This window comes from Lynx canadensis, chromosome B3 (genome assembly GCF_007474595.2).
Source record: "Lynx canadensis isolate LIC74 chromosome B3, mLynCan4.pri.v2, whole genome shotgun sequence".
Lineage (NCBI taxonomy): Eukaryota > Metazoa > Chordata > Mammalia > Carnivora > Felidae > Lynx > Lynx canadensis.
The window spans coordinates 146,261,050-146,276,568 of NC_044308.2; the positions used below are offsets into that span (position 1 = coordinate 146,261,050).

Genomic DNA, 15,519 nt, shown 5'->3' on the forward strand with positions numbered 1-15,519 from the left:
GCGCTTGGCTCCGGCGACTCCGTTCTGCTAATCCTCTGGCGGTTTTCTGGGTTATTTAGGCAGGTGTGGGTGGAATCTAAGTGATCAGCAGGACGCGCGGTGAGCCCAGCGTCCTCCTACGCCGCCATCTTCCGGAAACCTGTGATGCAATATTTTAATTTTCCTCTTCTTTCCAGCTTCATTTCCCCCATTTCCCTCATTTTTACTTCCCATGTGTTTGTTTGAACTGGAATATTGGTCTCCTCCGGCCCTTTTTCTGAGAGTTACATCATCAGCTCTCCACGTTCTGAGACTAGACACTAGTCAGAATCAGACAAGAATTACATCACTGGTTTTCCTGGGTCTTCAGCTTGTGACAGTAGATCATGGGACTTCTCAACATATTTAGTTATGGAAACCAATGACCTTTGGGTTGTGTTCCTCAGGGGAATCTTGACTAATACATGGAGATTGTTTGTCTCTCCTTTAGAGTAATTGAATAAAGCTGTAGCTCATTTAAAGTTCTGAGTAGCAAAGGGCTATGAAGAAAGTGTCACGTTGGTTGACTGGGACAAGAGCTGGGTGAGGATAAGGAGGAGCTGTGGGATCCTGTGGTCCTGGCTGCACAGGGAGCGCATCTGGGAGTCCTGTAAACGTGCAGCTGTTGTGCCTCAGGAAATCTGTAATTCACTCATGTTGAGGGACCAGAGTAAGCAAGTGCAAACAACTGTGTCTTTGTGCACATTAGTCTAGTTTCCCTATGAGAACCCAGTTGCTAATTCAGAGAGTTAATAGGTAAACACAGAATCATATAACCAGGGAGGCTCCCTGGGGAAACTGCTGTGTGGACAGGAAGCCCCAGACCCTGACAGGAAACCTGCCTTTAACCTCCAACTGCACCTGCGCCTGGGAACACAAAGGAGAATAGTGCATAGTGTGCGCCCCCTGGTGGTGCTGATCCCCTCCTGCAGGGAGGTTTGTGTCTGGGCTCCCAGTGAGGTCCCCTCACTGTGTCTTTCGCACAGTAATATGTGGCAGTGTCCTCGGTCTTCACGCTGTTCATCTGCAGATACAGCATGTTCTTGGCGTTGTCTCTGGAGATGGTGAATCGGCCCTTCACGGAGTCTGCATAGTATGTGCTACCTCCACTACTACTAATTTCTGCGACCCACTGCAGCCCCTTCCCTGGAGCCTGGCGGACCCAGCTCATTGCATAGCTACTGAAGGTGAATCCAGAGGCCACACAGGTGAGTCTCAGGGACCCCCCAGGCTTCGCCAGGTCTCCCCCAGACTCCACCAGCTGCACGTCACACTGGACACCTGCAGACACAAGACATCTTGGTCAGGAAACTGTCATACATCCACTGTTTCACTCATATCCATTCACAGACTCAGTGTCCCTCGTTCACCATGAATTACCTTTTAAAAGAGCAACCAGGAACACCCAGCCCAGCAGAAACTCCATGGTGAGGTGTGTGTGTTCTGTGCTGATCACAGAATGGGAACACCTGTGACTCCTGGGGCTGGGGCTCGTCTCCCAGCTGCAGGGTTGGAGCTGGGCTGGTTTTATCAGCACAGAGAGAGCCCCATTTGCATGTCCTCTGACATATATATCAAGCTCCAGACTTAGATTTGATTGTGTAAAAGTGAATGACAGGGTTAGGGACGCACTTCAATATTAGTTTGTGTGGATGGCGGTGTGACAATATGAATAATTCTTTTTTTTTCAGTTTTGGATTTTTATCTTTATTAATGGAGGCTTCGGCATAATCTTTAAGAAATATTTACCTCAACAGCATGATCACGCATTATTTTCTCTTAAAATATTTTAATTTTTTTATTATTAATTATTTATTTTTAGTTTTAAAAATTAATATCCAAGTTAGTTAGGATATAGTGCAACAATGATTTCAGGAGTAGCTTCCTTAGTGCCCCTTACCAGTTTAGCCCATCCCCCCTCCCACAACCCCTCCAGTAGCCCTCTGTTTGTTCTCCATATTTGTGAGTCTCTTGTGCTCTGTCCCCTCCATGTTTTCATATTATTTTTGTTTCCCTTCCCTTATGTTCATCTGTTTTGTCTCTTAAAGTCCTCATATGAGTGAAGTCATATGATTTTTGTCTTTCTCTGACTGACTCATTTCACTTAGCATAATACCCTCCAGTTCCATCCACATAGTTGCAAATGGCAAGATTTCACTCTTTTTGATTGCCAAGTAATACTCCATTGTATATATTTACCGCTTCTTCTTTATCCATTCATCCATCGATGGACAATTGGCTGTTTGCATACTTTGGCTATTGTTGATAGTGCTGCTATAAACATGGGGGTGCATGTGTCCCTTTGAAACAGAACACCTGTGTCCCGTGGATAAATGCCTAGTAGTGCAATTGCTGGGTCATAGGGGAGTTCTATTTTCAGTTTTTTGAGGAATCTCCATACAGTTTCCCAGAGTGGCTGTACCGGCTTGCATTGCCCCCCAAAATGCAAAAGAGATCCTCTCTCTGCATCCTTGCCAACATCTGTTGTTGCCTGAGTTGTTAAGGTAGCCATTCTGACAGGTGTCAGGTGGTATCTCATTAGGGTTTTGATTGGCATTTCCGTGATGATGAGTGATGTGGAGCATTTTTTCATGTGTCGGTTGGCCATCTGGATGTCTTCTTTGGAGAAGTGTCTATTCATGTCTTTTGCCCATTTCATCACTGGATTGTGTTTTGGGTGTTGAGTTTGATAAATTCTTTATAGATTTTGGATACTAACTCTTTATCTGAGATGTCATTTGCAAGTATCTTCTCCCATTCTGTCAGTTGAATTTTAGTTTTGCTGATTGTTGCCTTCACTATGCAGAAACTTTTTATTTTGATGAGGTCCCAGTAGTTCATTTTTGCTTTTTTCCCCCTTGCCTCCGGGGACGTGTTGAGTAGGAAGTTGGTGCAGCCAAGATCAAAGATGTTTTTGCCTGCTTTCTGCTCGAGGATTTTGATGGCTTCCTGACTTACATTGAGGTCTTTCATCCATTTTGAGTTTATTTTTGTGTATGGTGTAAGAAAGTGGTCTAGGTTCATTCTTCTGCATGTCGCTGTCCAGTTTTCCCAGCACCACTTGCTGAAGACACTGTCTTTATTCCATTGGATAGTCTTTCCTGCTTTGTCAAAGATTAGTTGGCCATACATTTGTGGGTCCATTTCTGAGTTTTGTATTCTGTTCCATTGATCTGAGTGTCTGTTCTTGTTTTTTTTGAATATTTTTTGGCATTTATTTATTACTTTTCAGAGACACAGAGCATGAGCAGGGGAGTGTCAGAGAGAGAGGAAGACACAGAATTCCAAGCAGACTTCAGGCTCTGCGCTGTCAGCACACAGCCTGATGTGGGACTCTAACTCACGAACTGCCAGATCGTGACCTGAGTCAAAGTCGGATGCTTAACAGACTGATCTACTCAGATGCCCCTGAGTGTCTGTTCTGGTGCCAGTACCATACTGTCTTGATGATTACAGCTTTGAAGTATAGCTTGAAGTCTGGGATTGTGATGCCTCCTGCTTTGGTTTTCTTTTTCAAGATTTCTTTGGCTATTCGGCGGCTTTTCTGCTTCCATACAAATTTTAGGATTATTTTTTCCATCTCTGTGAAGAATGCTGGTGTCACTTTGATCGGGATTGCATTGAATATGTAGATTACTTTGGGTACTATCGGCATTTTAACAATATTCTTCCTATTCAGGAGCATGGAATCTTTTTCCTATTTTTCTTCTTCAATTTCTTTCATAAGCTTTCTATAGTTTTCAGTGTAAAGATTTTTCACCTCTTTGGTTAGATTTATTCCTGGGTATTTTATGGTTTTTGGTGCTACTGTAAATGGGATAGATTCCTTGATTTCTCTTTCTGTTGCTTCATTGTTGGTGTATAGGAATGCAACCGATTTCTCTGCGTTGATTGTATATCCTGCCACTTGGCTGAATTCATGAATCAATTCTAGCAGTTTTTTGGTGGGGTCTTTTGGGTTTTCCATATAGAGTATCATGTCATCTGTGAAGAGTGAAAGTTTGACCGTCTCCTGGCCAATTTGGATGCCTTTTATTTCTTTGTGTTGTCTGAGTGCAGAGGCTAAGACTTCCAATACTATGTTGAATAACAGTGGTGAGAGTGGACATCCCTGTCTTGTTCCTGACCTTAAGGAGAAAGCTCTCAGTTTTTCCCCATTGAGGATGATATTAGCATTGGGTCATTCATAGATGGCTTTTATGATCTCGAGGTATGGTCCTTCTATCCCTACTTGAGGGTTTTTATCAAGAAAGGATGTTGTATTTTGTCAAATGCTTTCTCTGCATCTATGGAGAGGATCATATGGTTCCTGTCCTTTCTTTTATCGATGTGATGAATCCCGTTAATTGTTTTACAGATATTGAGCCAGCCCTGCATCCCAGGCATAAATCCCACTTGGTCGTGGTGAAGAATTTTTTAATGTATTATTGTTTCTGGTTGGATAATATCTTGTTGAGGATTTTTGCATCCATGTTCATCAGGGAAATTGGTGGATAGTTCTCTTTTTAAGTGTTGTCTGTGTCTGTTTTTGGAATCGAGATAATGCTGGCTTCATAGAAAGAGTTTGGAAGTTTTCCTTCAATTTCTATTTTTTGGAACAGTTTCAAGAGAATAGGTGTTAACTCTTCCTGAAATGTTTGGTAGAATTCCCCTGGAAAGCCATCTGGTCCTGGACTGTTGTCTTTTGGCACATTTTTGATTACTAATTCGATTTCCTTACTGGTTAAGGGTCGGTTCAAATTTTCTATTTCTTCGTGTTTCAGTTTTGGTAGTGTATATGTTTCTAGGAATTTGTCCATTTCTTCCAGATTGCCCATTTTATTGGCATATAATTGCTCATAACATTCTCTTATTACTGTTTTTATTTCTGTTGTGTTGGTTGTGATCTCTCCTCTGTCATTCTTGATTTTATTTAGTTGGGTCCTTTCCTTTTTCTTTTTGATCAAAATGGATAGTGGTTTATCAATTTTGTTAATTCTTTCAAAGCACCAGCTTTTAGTTTCATTGATGTGTTCTACTGTGTTTTGGTTTTGATAGCACAAATTTCTGCTCTAATCTTTAGTAATTCCTGCCTTCTGCTGGTTTTGGGTTTTATTTGCTGTTCCTTTTCCAGCTCTTTAGTCATAAGGTTACGTTGTGTATCTGAGATCTTTCTTCCTTCTTTAGGAAGGCCTGGATTGCTATATACTTTCCTCTTAGGACCGCCTTTGCTGCATCCTAGAGGTTTTCGTTGCAGTGTTATCATTTTCATTGACTTCCATATACTTTTTAATTTCTTCTTTAACTGCTTGGTTAGCCCATTCATTCTTTAGTAGGTTCTTCAGTCTCTCATTATTTGTTACCTTTCCAAATTTTTTCTTGTGGTTGATTTTGAGTTCATGGCATTGTGGTCTGAAAATATGCATGGTATGATCTCGATCTTTTTGTACTTACTTAGGGCTGATTTGTGTCCCAGTATATGGTCTATTCTGTAGAAAGTTCCATGTGCACTGGAGAAGAGTGCATATTCTGTTGCTTTAGGATGAAATGTTCTGAATATATTTGTTAAGTCCTTCTGGTCCAGTGTGTCATTCAAAGCCATTGTTTTCTTGTTGATTTTTTGATCAGGTGATCTATTCATTGTTGTGAACGGGGTGTTGAAGTCTCCTACTATTATGGTATTCTTATCGATGAGTTTCTTTATGTTTGTGATTAATTGATTTCTATATTTGGGTGCTCTCACAATTGGCTCATAAATGTTTACAATTGTTAGGTTTTCTTTGTGGATAGACCCTTTGATTATGAAGGATATAATGCCATTCTGCATCTCTTGATGCAGTCTTAATTTTAAAGTCTAGATTGTCTGATATCAATATGGCTACTCCGGCTTTCTGTTGTTGAACATGAGCATGATAGATGGTTCTCCATCCCCTTATTTTCAATCTGGAGGCGTCTTTAGGTCTAAAGTGGGTCTCTTGTAAAAAGCATATAGATGGATATTGTTTTCTTCTCCATTCTGTTACCCTATGTCTTTTGATTGGGGCATTGAGTCCATTGACGTTTAGGGTGAGTACTGAAAGGTAGGAGTTTATTCTTATTATGATGCTTGTAGAGTTGGAGTTTATGGTGGTGTTCTTTGGTCATTCTAATCTTTGTTGATTTTGGTATTTATTTATTTATACAGATATATTTTCATCTTTTCTCCCCTCAGAGAGTCTCCCTTAAAATTTCTTGCAGGGCTGGTTTAGTGGTCACAAACTCATTTAATTTTTGTTTGTATGGGAATCTTTTTATCTCGCCTTCTATTTTGAATGACATCCTTGCTGGATACAGAATTCTTGGCTGCATATTTTTCTGATTTAGCACACTGAATACATCCCGCCACTCCTTTGTGGCCTGCCAACTTTCTGTGGATAGGTCTGCTAAACCTGATCTGTCTTCCCTTGTAAGTTATGGACTTTGTTTCCCTGTTGGTTTTATGATTCTCTCCTTGCCTGAGTACTTTGTCAATTTGACTATGATGTGCCTTGTTGATGGTCGGTTTTGGTGGAATCTAATGGGAGTCCCCCATGCTTCCTGGATTTTGATATCTGTGTCTTTCCCCAGGTTAGGAAAGATTTTCATTATGATTTGCTCACATAACCCTTCCACCCCTATTTCTCTCTTCCATTTCTGGGACCCCTATCATTCTCATGTTTTTCCTTTTTAATGAGTCACTGATTTCTGTAATTCTTAAATCTTGCTCTTTTGCCTTAATCTCCCTCTTTTTTTTCTGCTTCATTATTCTCTATAAGGTTGTCCTCTATAACCCTGATTCTCTGTTCTGCCTCATCCATCCGTGCCACCGCTGCATCCATCTGTGATTGCAGCTCAGTTATAGCATTTCAAATTTCATTCTGGCTAGTTTTTACTTCTTTTATCTCTGCAGAAGGGGCTTCTAATGGATTTTTGACTGCAGCTAGTATTCTTATTATTGTGATTCTAAATTCTGGTTCAGACATCTTGCTTGTATCTGTGTTGGTTAAATCCCTTCCTGTCGTTTCTTCGTGGTCTTTCTTTTGGGGTGAATTCCTTCGTTTTGTCATTTTGAAGGGAGAAAAGGAATTAATGAGGTCGAAAAATTGAAATTAAAAGATAAAATTACAGAAATATTAAAATTAAAAATTAATCACACACACACACAAATTGAATGGAATATGCTATATCCTAAGTATGTTTTGTTCTGGGTGTTGAAAGTGGTTTGACAGGTTAGAGGAAAAAATGGGAGGGGGAGAAAAAAAGTAAATAATTTGAGAATTTGAAAAAATGAATACACTGAAGTAGACTAAAATGAGAGGATAGGAGTAAAATAGAATTTGAAAAAATATACAGAAAAGTTAAGAATATAGTAGAAAAAATAAAGAAAAATATTTTTAATAAAAATTAAAAATAAATATGATTTTTTTCTTTTTCTGTATTCTAGAAAAAAGAGAGGAAACAAAAAAGAGAAAAAAGATACAAAAAGGATTAAAAGGAAATCATTTGAAAATTCAAAAATGAATACACCGTAGTAGACTAAAATAAAATGATGAGTGTAAAATAGAATTTGAAAAAATTTACATAAAAGCAATCAATATAGTAAAAAAATTAAAGAAATATATTTTTAATAGAAATTGAAAGTAAAATGAAGTTTTTCTCATTCTGCATTCCAGAAAAACTACAGAAACGAAGAAGAGAAAAAAAAAGAAAGAAAAAATAAAAAGGAAAGTGGAAATTTGAAAACGGGAATACACTGAGGTAGAGTAAAATAAAATGATGGAAGTAAAATAGAATTTGAAAAAGAATACAGAAATGTAAAAAATATAGTAATAAAAATTAAAGGGAAATATTTTTAATAATAATTGATAATAAAAATAATTTTTTTCTGTTTCTGCATTGAAGAAAAACAAAAGAAATGTAAAAGAGAAAAAGAAAAAAAAGAAAGAAAATTGACTAGATGAACTGGCTAATAGATTGAAGTAGGACTGAAATTACTTCCTTATCCCCTAGATGTCAGTCTGTGTAGCTCTTTATAGTCCATAAAGTAAGCAGCAGTGAGACTTGTGTTCCTGAAGAGCCCTGTTAGCCCAGTTGGGCAGGGCTCAGTGTAATGGCTCTGCTCTCCACTAGATTGCGCTTTTAGGCTCCTGGGGTGGATTGTTGCTGTGCGCATAGGTGCGAATGCACAGGCACCGGAGAGGTGAAAATGACACCACCCAGCTACCCAGTCTGTTCTCCTGGATCAACAATTGCGCACCCATCCTCTGTCTTCAGCCCTTGTCCACTCCCTGCTCCTTCACTCGCCGTGACCAGGCCCCAGGCCGCACCTCTCTCCCAAGTTTTGTCACAGATGCGGCTGTTTTCCCGGTCCCTTACGTCCAAAGGACCGAAGCTTTGACCTGTTCTGCCCCTCTGTGGGAGGGTCTCACCAAGCAATGGCCGAATGAGCAATGGCCGAATATGGGCTGCAGCTAGGAATGCTTGCTGGACCCTGCTGTTGTCGGTGCTCCGAGACTGTGGCCAGGTGCCAGCCCGCCCCAGTAAAAGTTCGAGAGAGAGTGTAGCAGCAGCGTTTCGTGGATTATGGAAAATCACAACACACGTCTGGCACCAGGCTTCACCCTAAACGACCTTGTTGCAGCACCAGCGAATGTGGCCGTTTTCCAGGGTCTTCTGGGACCAGATGGCTTTGGCAGTCTCCTCCAAATGTCCTTCCAGCAGTGCAACTGCCTCTCCCCGTGTGGCCTGAGTACATCCTGGACCCCACTCTGTTCCTGGGATTCTCCCTTCCCACCAGAGCACCTCCAGGTATCGAGCTGTGGAGTTGCAGAGTTTGCACTCCCCTTGTTTACAGTCTTAGTGGAATTTACATACTCTCCTTTCTCCTTTCTCCCTTTTTAGTTTAGTCCCTGTGTCTGTTTCCAATTTTCCACTTTCTCTCCAGCTGCTTTTGGGGAGGGGTGCTTTTCCTTTATTCTCCCCCACTCCCCAGTTTCCGTCCTCTCTCCGCCTGCAAAAGCACCTCCCTTCCTGCAGCTTCTTGCTCCCCAAGGTCCCCTCTCCACGCCACGTACTTGTTGAATTCTGTGGTTCAGGTTGTGCAGATTGTTGTGTTAATCCTATCAGTTTTCTAGGTGTGTAGGATGGTTTAATCTTGGTCTCGCTGTATTTCATGGACACGAGACACACAAAAATATTCCACGTTGTTCTGCCATCTTGTCTCCTCCCCCATTGACTGCCTAATTTTCAATTGAACATTTGAGGATATTACGCCACTCCCTTCTTTCCTGCAGGTTTCTGTGGACACTTCTGCCGAAATCTTTTTTTTATCTTCCCGTATTCATTAGCAAACTCTTCTGTCTTCATGCTTATAGGGTTTTTTTAATCTGTGTATTTTGTGAATTTCACTGTTATGTCTCAGAGTTGGTCTGCTTTTTTTTTTCTAATTTTAATGGGAGTACTCTGTGACTCATAGATGTGGACGTCTGTTTCCTTCACCATTTAGTGGAGATTTTCCACTCTAATGCACTCAGACAAAACTTCTCCCCTTTTTTCTCCCTCTCTTCTTCTTCTGGGACTCCTTTGAAAAGAATTTTATTACACTTTATGGAGTTGCTGATTCCCTAAGTATACGTTTGTGATGCAGTATTTTAATTTTCCTCTTCTTTCCTGCTTCATTTCTCACAAAATTTTAGCTTCCATGTCACTTACTCATTCATCTGCTTCTTTCTGCCTTGAGTTCATTATATCCAATCAGGTTCACATCTTGGTCACAGCATTTTAAAAATTTCTGCCTGACTGGGTTTTAGGTCTTTTCCATCTGTAGTCAGGGTATTCTCATGTCTTCTAGGCTTTCTCAAGCACAGCTAGTATTCTTATGATAGTTTTTAAAAGTTCTGTTTCCTTATGATAGGTATTCAATTCTGTTTGAGGCTTATTATTTATATGTGTTTTAATTATATCCCTGGCAATGTCCTTTTATGGTTTTTTCTTTTGGAATGAATTCCTCCATCACTCTGTATGTCCATGTCTCCGCTTTCTTAAGTGTTTTAGAAAATCCTGTCATGTTTTCTGCTTCTAGAGTAGTGTCTTTTTTGAGAAATGTTTACATACTGTTGACGACCCGACATTCTGGAAGCATTTCTTGCATGTGCTGTGTGCACTGTGCTGTCATGTATTGGCTGCTCTGTCCCTCAGGTCAGTCCTCTTCAGAGTTCTCCTTGCCTCCAGGGGAGAGTTTTTCAACTTTGTCCATAGTGTTGTGAGTTTTAACTAGGTGAGTTTGGTCTCCTTATTAAAAGAGGCTAATTCCTATTTCCCCTAGAGGTGAAGCTATGCCTCACTATATGGTCAGTAGACTTGGTGCCTGTGGGGGTATATGGTGGTCTTTGGAGGGAGGGGTGCAATGGTGGTCTGGGTTCTGGGCACTCTTTCCCTAGTAAGGAAGCACCTGAGGAAGGCAAGGTGGGTATAGCTTGGTGTCAGTGGCTCAGTATCTACTGGGGGGTGTTGTGCTGCTCACTGAATTCTGTCCATGATAATTGGTGGGAGGAAATATTGGCATCAGCTCCTTCTCTAGTCCCTGCAGTTGGAGTTTCCAGCCACCCCTGTTCAGGAAGCCCTCACATACAGGGAACAATCTGTACTCATGGGTCCCAGGCTTCCTTCAGAACCCGGCTTTCACCCTGCCTTTGTGCAATCCATTGGCACACCCGGCAGCTCAGGGCTCTTATGTTTTATCTCAGGAGCTCTAGCTGGTTGTGAGTACACCAAATTGTATGAACTCAATGTGACAGGGACCCCACTGATCCTCTGGGACAGTGTCTTGCTGTGATGTAGCTGGAGCTGGTTATCCCAGAAGGGCAATTGCATGAACACTAGGAGCTTGGAGTTCATGGTGAGGAAGAACAAGAAGGCAGCATTCAGTTAGCTGCTCTCAGCAGAGACTCCTATGCTAATGACCAGGGCAGTGCAATGGTGCCTGTCACCTCTCCTGCCCCATGAGGGGCAATGCCCTGTCTCCCAAATCACTCCAACAAGGTAACTGTGTCACCCAATATGACCCAGGGGATCCTCAAACCTCAGCAGTCCCTATGGAACTTGGGGCTCCTTCTCCACAGGAGCACTGCTATGCCCACCAGGGTCCACCCCAGTGACGGCATGGACTTCTAAATCTTCAGTTTTTGAACTCGACATTTACAGCAGGTTGACTTGTCATGATTACCTTTATGTGTCATCTTGACTGCATCATGGGTGTCCAGATTCACGACTGTTTCTGTGTATGTCTGTGATGAGTTTCCAGAAGAGATTGGCATTTCCATCCATGGTTTCTTTCTGCCTGGGCATCACCCATTCCATCACAGTTCTGACTAGAATCCGATGCAGAGGGAGGAAGAATTCCCTCATTTTTACTCCCCATGTGCTTGTTTGAACTGGAACATTGGTCTCCTCCTGCTCTTGTTCTTAGAGTTACATCATAGGCTCTGCAGGTTCTGAGACTAGACACTAGTTCAGAATCAGGCGAGAATTATACCACTGGTTTTCCTGGCTCCCCAACTTGTGACAGTAGATCATGGGACTTCTCAACATATTTTGTCATGGAAACCAATGTGCTTTGGGTTCTGTTGCTCGAGGGAATCCTGACTAATACATGGACATGATTTATCTCTTGTTTAGAGGAATTGAATAAAGCTGTAGCTCATTTAAAGTCCTGAGTAGCAAAGTGCCATGAAGGAAGTGTCACGTTGTTTGATTGGGACAAGGAGGGGTGAAGATAATGGGGAGCTGTGGGAGCTTGTGGTCCTGGCTACACAGGGAGTGCATCTGGAACTCCTGTAAAGGTTCAGCTTTTCTGCCTCAGGAAATCTGTAATTCACTCATGTTGAGGGACAGGAGTAAGCAATGCAAACAACTGTGTCTTTGTGCATGTTAGGGTAGTTTTCCTAGGAAAACAATGATCTAATTCACACAGGTAATAGGTAAACACAGAATCCTGTGTCCAGAGAGGCTCCCTGGAGAAACTGCTGTGTGGAGAGGAAGCCCCAGACCCTGACAGGAAACCTGCCTGTAACCTCCATCTTCACCTGCTCCTGGCAACACAAAGCAGAATTGTGCATAGTGTGCGCCCCCTAGTGTGGCTGATCCCCTCCTGCAGGGAGGTTTGTGTGTGGGCTCCCAATGAGGTCCCCTCACCCTGTCTCTTGCACAGTAATATGTGGCCTTGTCCTCGGCCCGCAGGCTGTTCATCTGCAGATACAGCGTGTTCTTGGAGTTGTCTCTGGAGATGGTGAATCGGCCCTTCACGGAGTCTGCGTAGCCTGTGCTACCTCCACTACCACTAATTGCTGCGACCCACTGCAGCCCCTTCCCTGGAGCCTGGCGAACCCAGCTCATTCCATATCTACTGAAGGTGAATCCAGAGGCTGCACAGGTGAGTCTCAGGGCCCCCCCCCCAGGCTTCACCAGGTCTCCCCCAGACTCCACCAGCTGCACGTCCCACTGGACACCTGCAGACATAAGACATCTTGGTCAGGAAACTGTCACACATCTACTGGTCTCACTCATATCCACTCACATACTCGGCGTCTCTCGTTCACCATGAATTACCTTTTAAAAGAGCAACCAGGAACACCCAGCCAAGCACAAACTCCATGGTGAGGTGTCTGTTCTGTCCTGATCACAGAATGGGAACACCTGGGACTCCGGCGCCGGGGCTCCTCTCCCAGCTGCAGAGTCTGGGATGGGCTGGTTTTATCAGCACAGAGAGGACCCCATTTGCATGTGCTCTGACATATATATCAAGCTCCAGTCTTAGATTTGATTCTTTAAAAGTGAACAACAGGGTTAGGGACACACTTGTAGTTTAGTTTGTGTAGATGGTACTGTGACAATTTGAATAATTGTATTCAGTGAGTACAGGTGTATTTGCAGGCTTGTGTGCATTTTTACAGGTCTTTCATCAACATAGATCATTTTCACTCTACAAGTATTTTACATACTTTTTGAAATTAACCCAAAATACTTTATTCTGTGCCATTTTCACTTGTATAATTTTGTTATTTATTTTGCATGTATTTTCATGCTGGTGTGTAGAATCACAGGTGGTTTATTTTTATTTATTTTCTTTGTTCATTTTGCATCCTGCTCTTTCCTCATTTACAGAAACTGGTTCTAATATTTTTTGTGGTATCTCTAGGGTTTTGTTATGTTTAAGATCATGTCATCTGCAAACAAGTAATTGTCCTTCCTCCTTACTGATTTAAATGTCTTTTATTGTTTTATTCCCTATTTTTTTCTGGTTATGTCTTCCAGTTGTAGGAGAAGAAAGCTTTTCCCTTCTTTTCTTCTGGGATTTAGCCAGTGTAAGGATTCAATTGACATAAGACATATCTACCGGAGAGAATAAACTTCATTTTGTAAGTGCATGGCCTTCCTAATGATATGACACCCAGAGAAAGGACAAAGCAGGTGGCACTTGTGACTTTCAGACAACAAAACATTGGATTTGGCAAGAGTTAAGTTTGGGGTATTATGTTAGTCACCAATTAAGTAGGTTTGTTTGCATAGCCTTCTTGTCCCTGTGTTCCTTATTCTGGTGCTAACGATGGTTCTTCCTTCTTGGTACATGGGAGGGAGATTTATATCCTGCTGTCAAGGGACAATGGAGAGTCTGAGTGTACTTGGACTATTTCTCAAGTGACTTTCATCCAAATAAGCAGTGTGACAAGATGACATAGTTTGAGGTGGCATATGTATTCTTCACGTTATCATGGGGAATACTTATGTTAGGGGTGACCATCTTTGCCTGGCTCCTGATTGGACAGGAAAGCCTTCAGCATTTTACCGTTCAATATACTGTCAGGTGTGGGCTTTTCATAGTGGCCATGATCATGTGGAGGTAATTTCCTTCAGTTCCTTTTTAATTGGGTTCTTTTTAAATGATGAATATGTGTTGAATTTTGTCTAATGTTTTTTTGAATCAATTAATGATGGCTTTGATTCAATCATTCCCTCTGTTAATGGAGGACATCACATTTATGCATCTGTGTATGTTGAAGGATCCTTGCATCCCTGGATGAATCACACTAGATTATGTTGTATGATCCTCTCAATGTTCTGTTGAATTCAGTATGCTCAGATTTTGTGAAGGAATTTTGCTTGTATGCTCATTTGAGATAGTGACCTGTAGTTTCCCTTCTTGTGGTGTCTTTCTTTGGTTTTGGTGTGAGAGCAATGCTGTCCTCACAAATTTCATTTGGGAGTGCTGTTTTTTTTTATCAGTGGCTTGTAATAGTTTGAGGAATATTGGCATTAATTCCTCTTTAAATACGTAGAAGTTTTAATAAAGCCATGGACTCCTATGCAGATGTTTTGGAGGGTGAGGTTTTAGATAGAGAAATCTTATTAATTTTTCTTTTGTTCATTTTGTATTTTTCCATGAAACAGTCTTGGTGGACTACATTATGGCATAAAATGTGTAATTTGTTCTTGGTGATCTAATTGTTGGCCTATAAATACTTCAGTTTTTCTTTAATGATCCTTTTCATGTCTTTAGTTCAGTTATGCCTCCTCTTTCAATTCTGATTGCATTTGTTTGAGTCTTCCCTATTTCCCCAGGCTACCTATTTGTTTCAAATTTTACATACTTTTCCAAATACAAATTTTTATGTAATTGATTTGTGTTCTGTATTTGTGATAGTCTCTATTTTCTGTCTGCTTTATCTTTTTATGTTATTTTTATGTTTATCTTTTTATGTCAATAAAATGCCAATGAGTTTCTTAAGGAACCTGAAAAATATACAATTCATATGAAAGCACACAATACATGGAAGCAACAAAATAATCATGACGTCGAGAGAACCTGGAGACATCACACTTCTCTCTTTCTAAAGATATTGCAGAGGTACATTAACCACAACAGTGTGCTGCTGGCATCAAATGAGACATTTAGACCAGTGGAGCTCATTTCGGAGCCCAGAAGTAGAAGTTTGCAGATGCAGTCAGCAAATTCTCCACGAGATTTCCAACAATGCACAGTGGGGGTAGATAGTGTCTCTTAAACATGGTGTTGAGTAGGGGCACCTGTGTGGCTCGTTAAGTTAAGCATCCCACTTCCACTCAGGTCATGATCTCATGGTTGGTGGGTTCGAGCCTCACATCAGGCTCCTGCTGACAGCTCAGGGGCTGGATTCTGTTTCTGCCTCTATCTCTGTGCCTCCCTACTCATGATCTGTCTCTCTCCCTCAAAAACGAAGTAAAAATTTAAAAATAGTATTGATATATACATGCAAAATAATAACATTTGGCCATAATCTTGCTTCATACATATACGTCGACACAAAAAAATCTCAAAATGGATGAAGGATTAAGAAAAACACTTGAACCTAAATGCCTTCAAAGAAAACATGAAAGATAAACATGATGACATTCACTTGAGAATGATTGATTTGATATAAAAGCAAAGTCACAGAGAACAAAGCAGGCAAGGGGGACTACACCATACTA

At 41.3% G+C, this 15,519-nt stretch overlaps 1 long non-coding RNA gene and 1 gene segment (V, D, J or C); one reads left to right on the forward strand and one right to left on the reverse strand.

The window, feature by feature from the left end:
• Positions 1 to 862: 862 nt before the first annotated feature.
• LOC115508077 lies at positions 863 to 12,712 on the reverse strand. The segment is given in 4 exon segments: positions 863 to 1,299; positions 1,399 to 1,518; positions 12,468 to 12,521; positions 12,622 to 12,712. Coding segments are annotated over 4 exon segments (657 nt in total).
• LOC115508075 lies at positions 7,685 to 12,346 on the forward strand. The gene is made up of 2 exons (XR_003966926.1): positions 7,685 to 7,773; positions 12,253 to 12,346. It is a non-coding gene; the product is annotated as an uncharacterized LOC115508075 (long non-coding RNA).
• Positions 12,713 to 15,519: the final 2,807 nt, after the last annotated feature.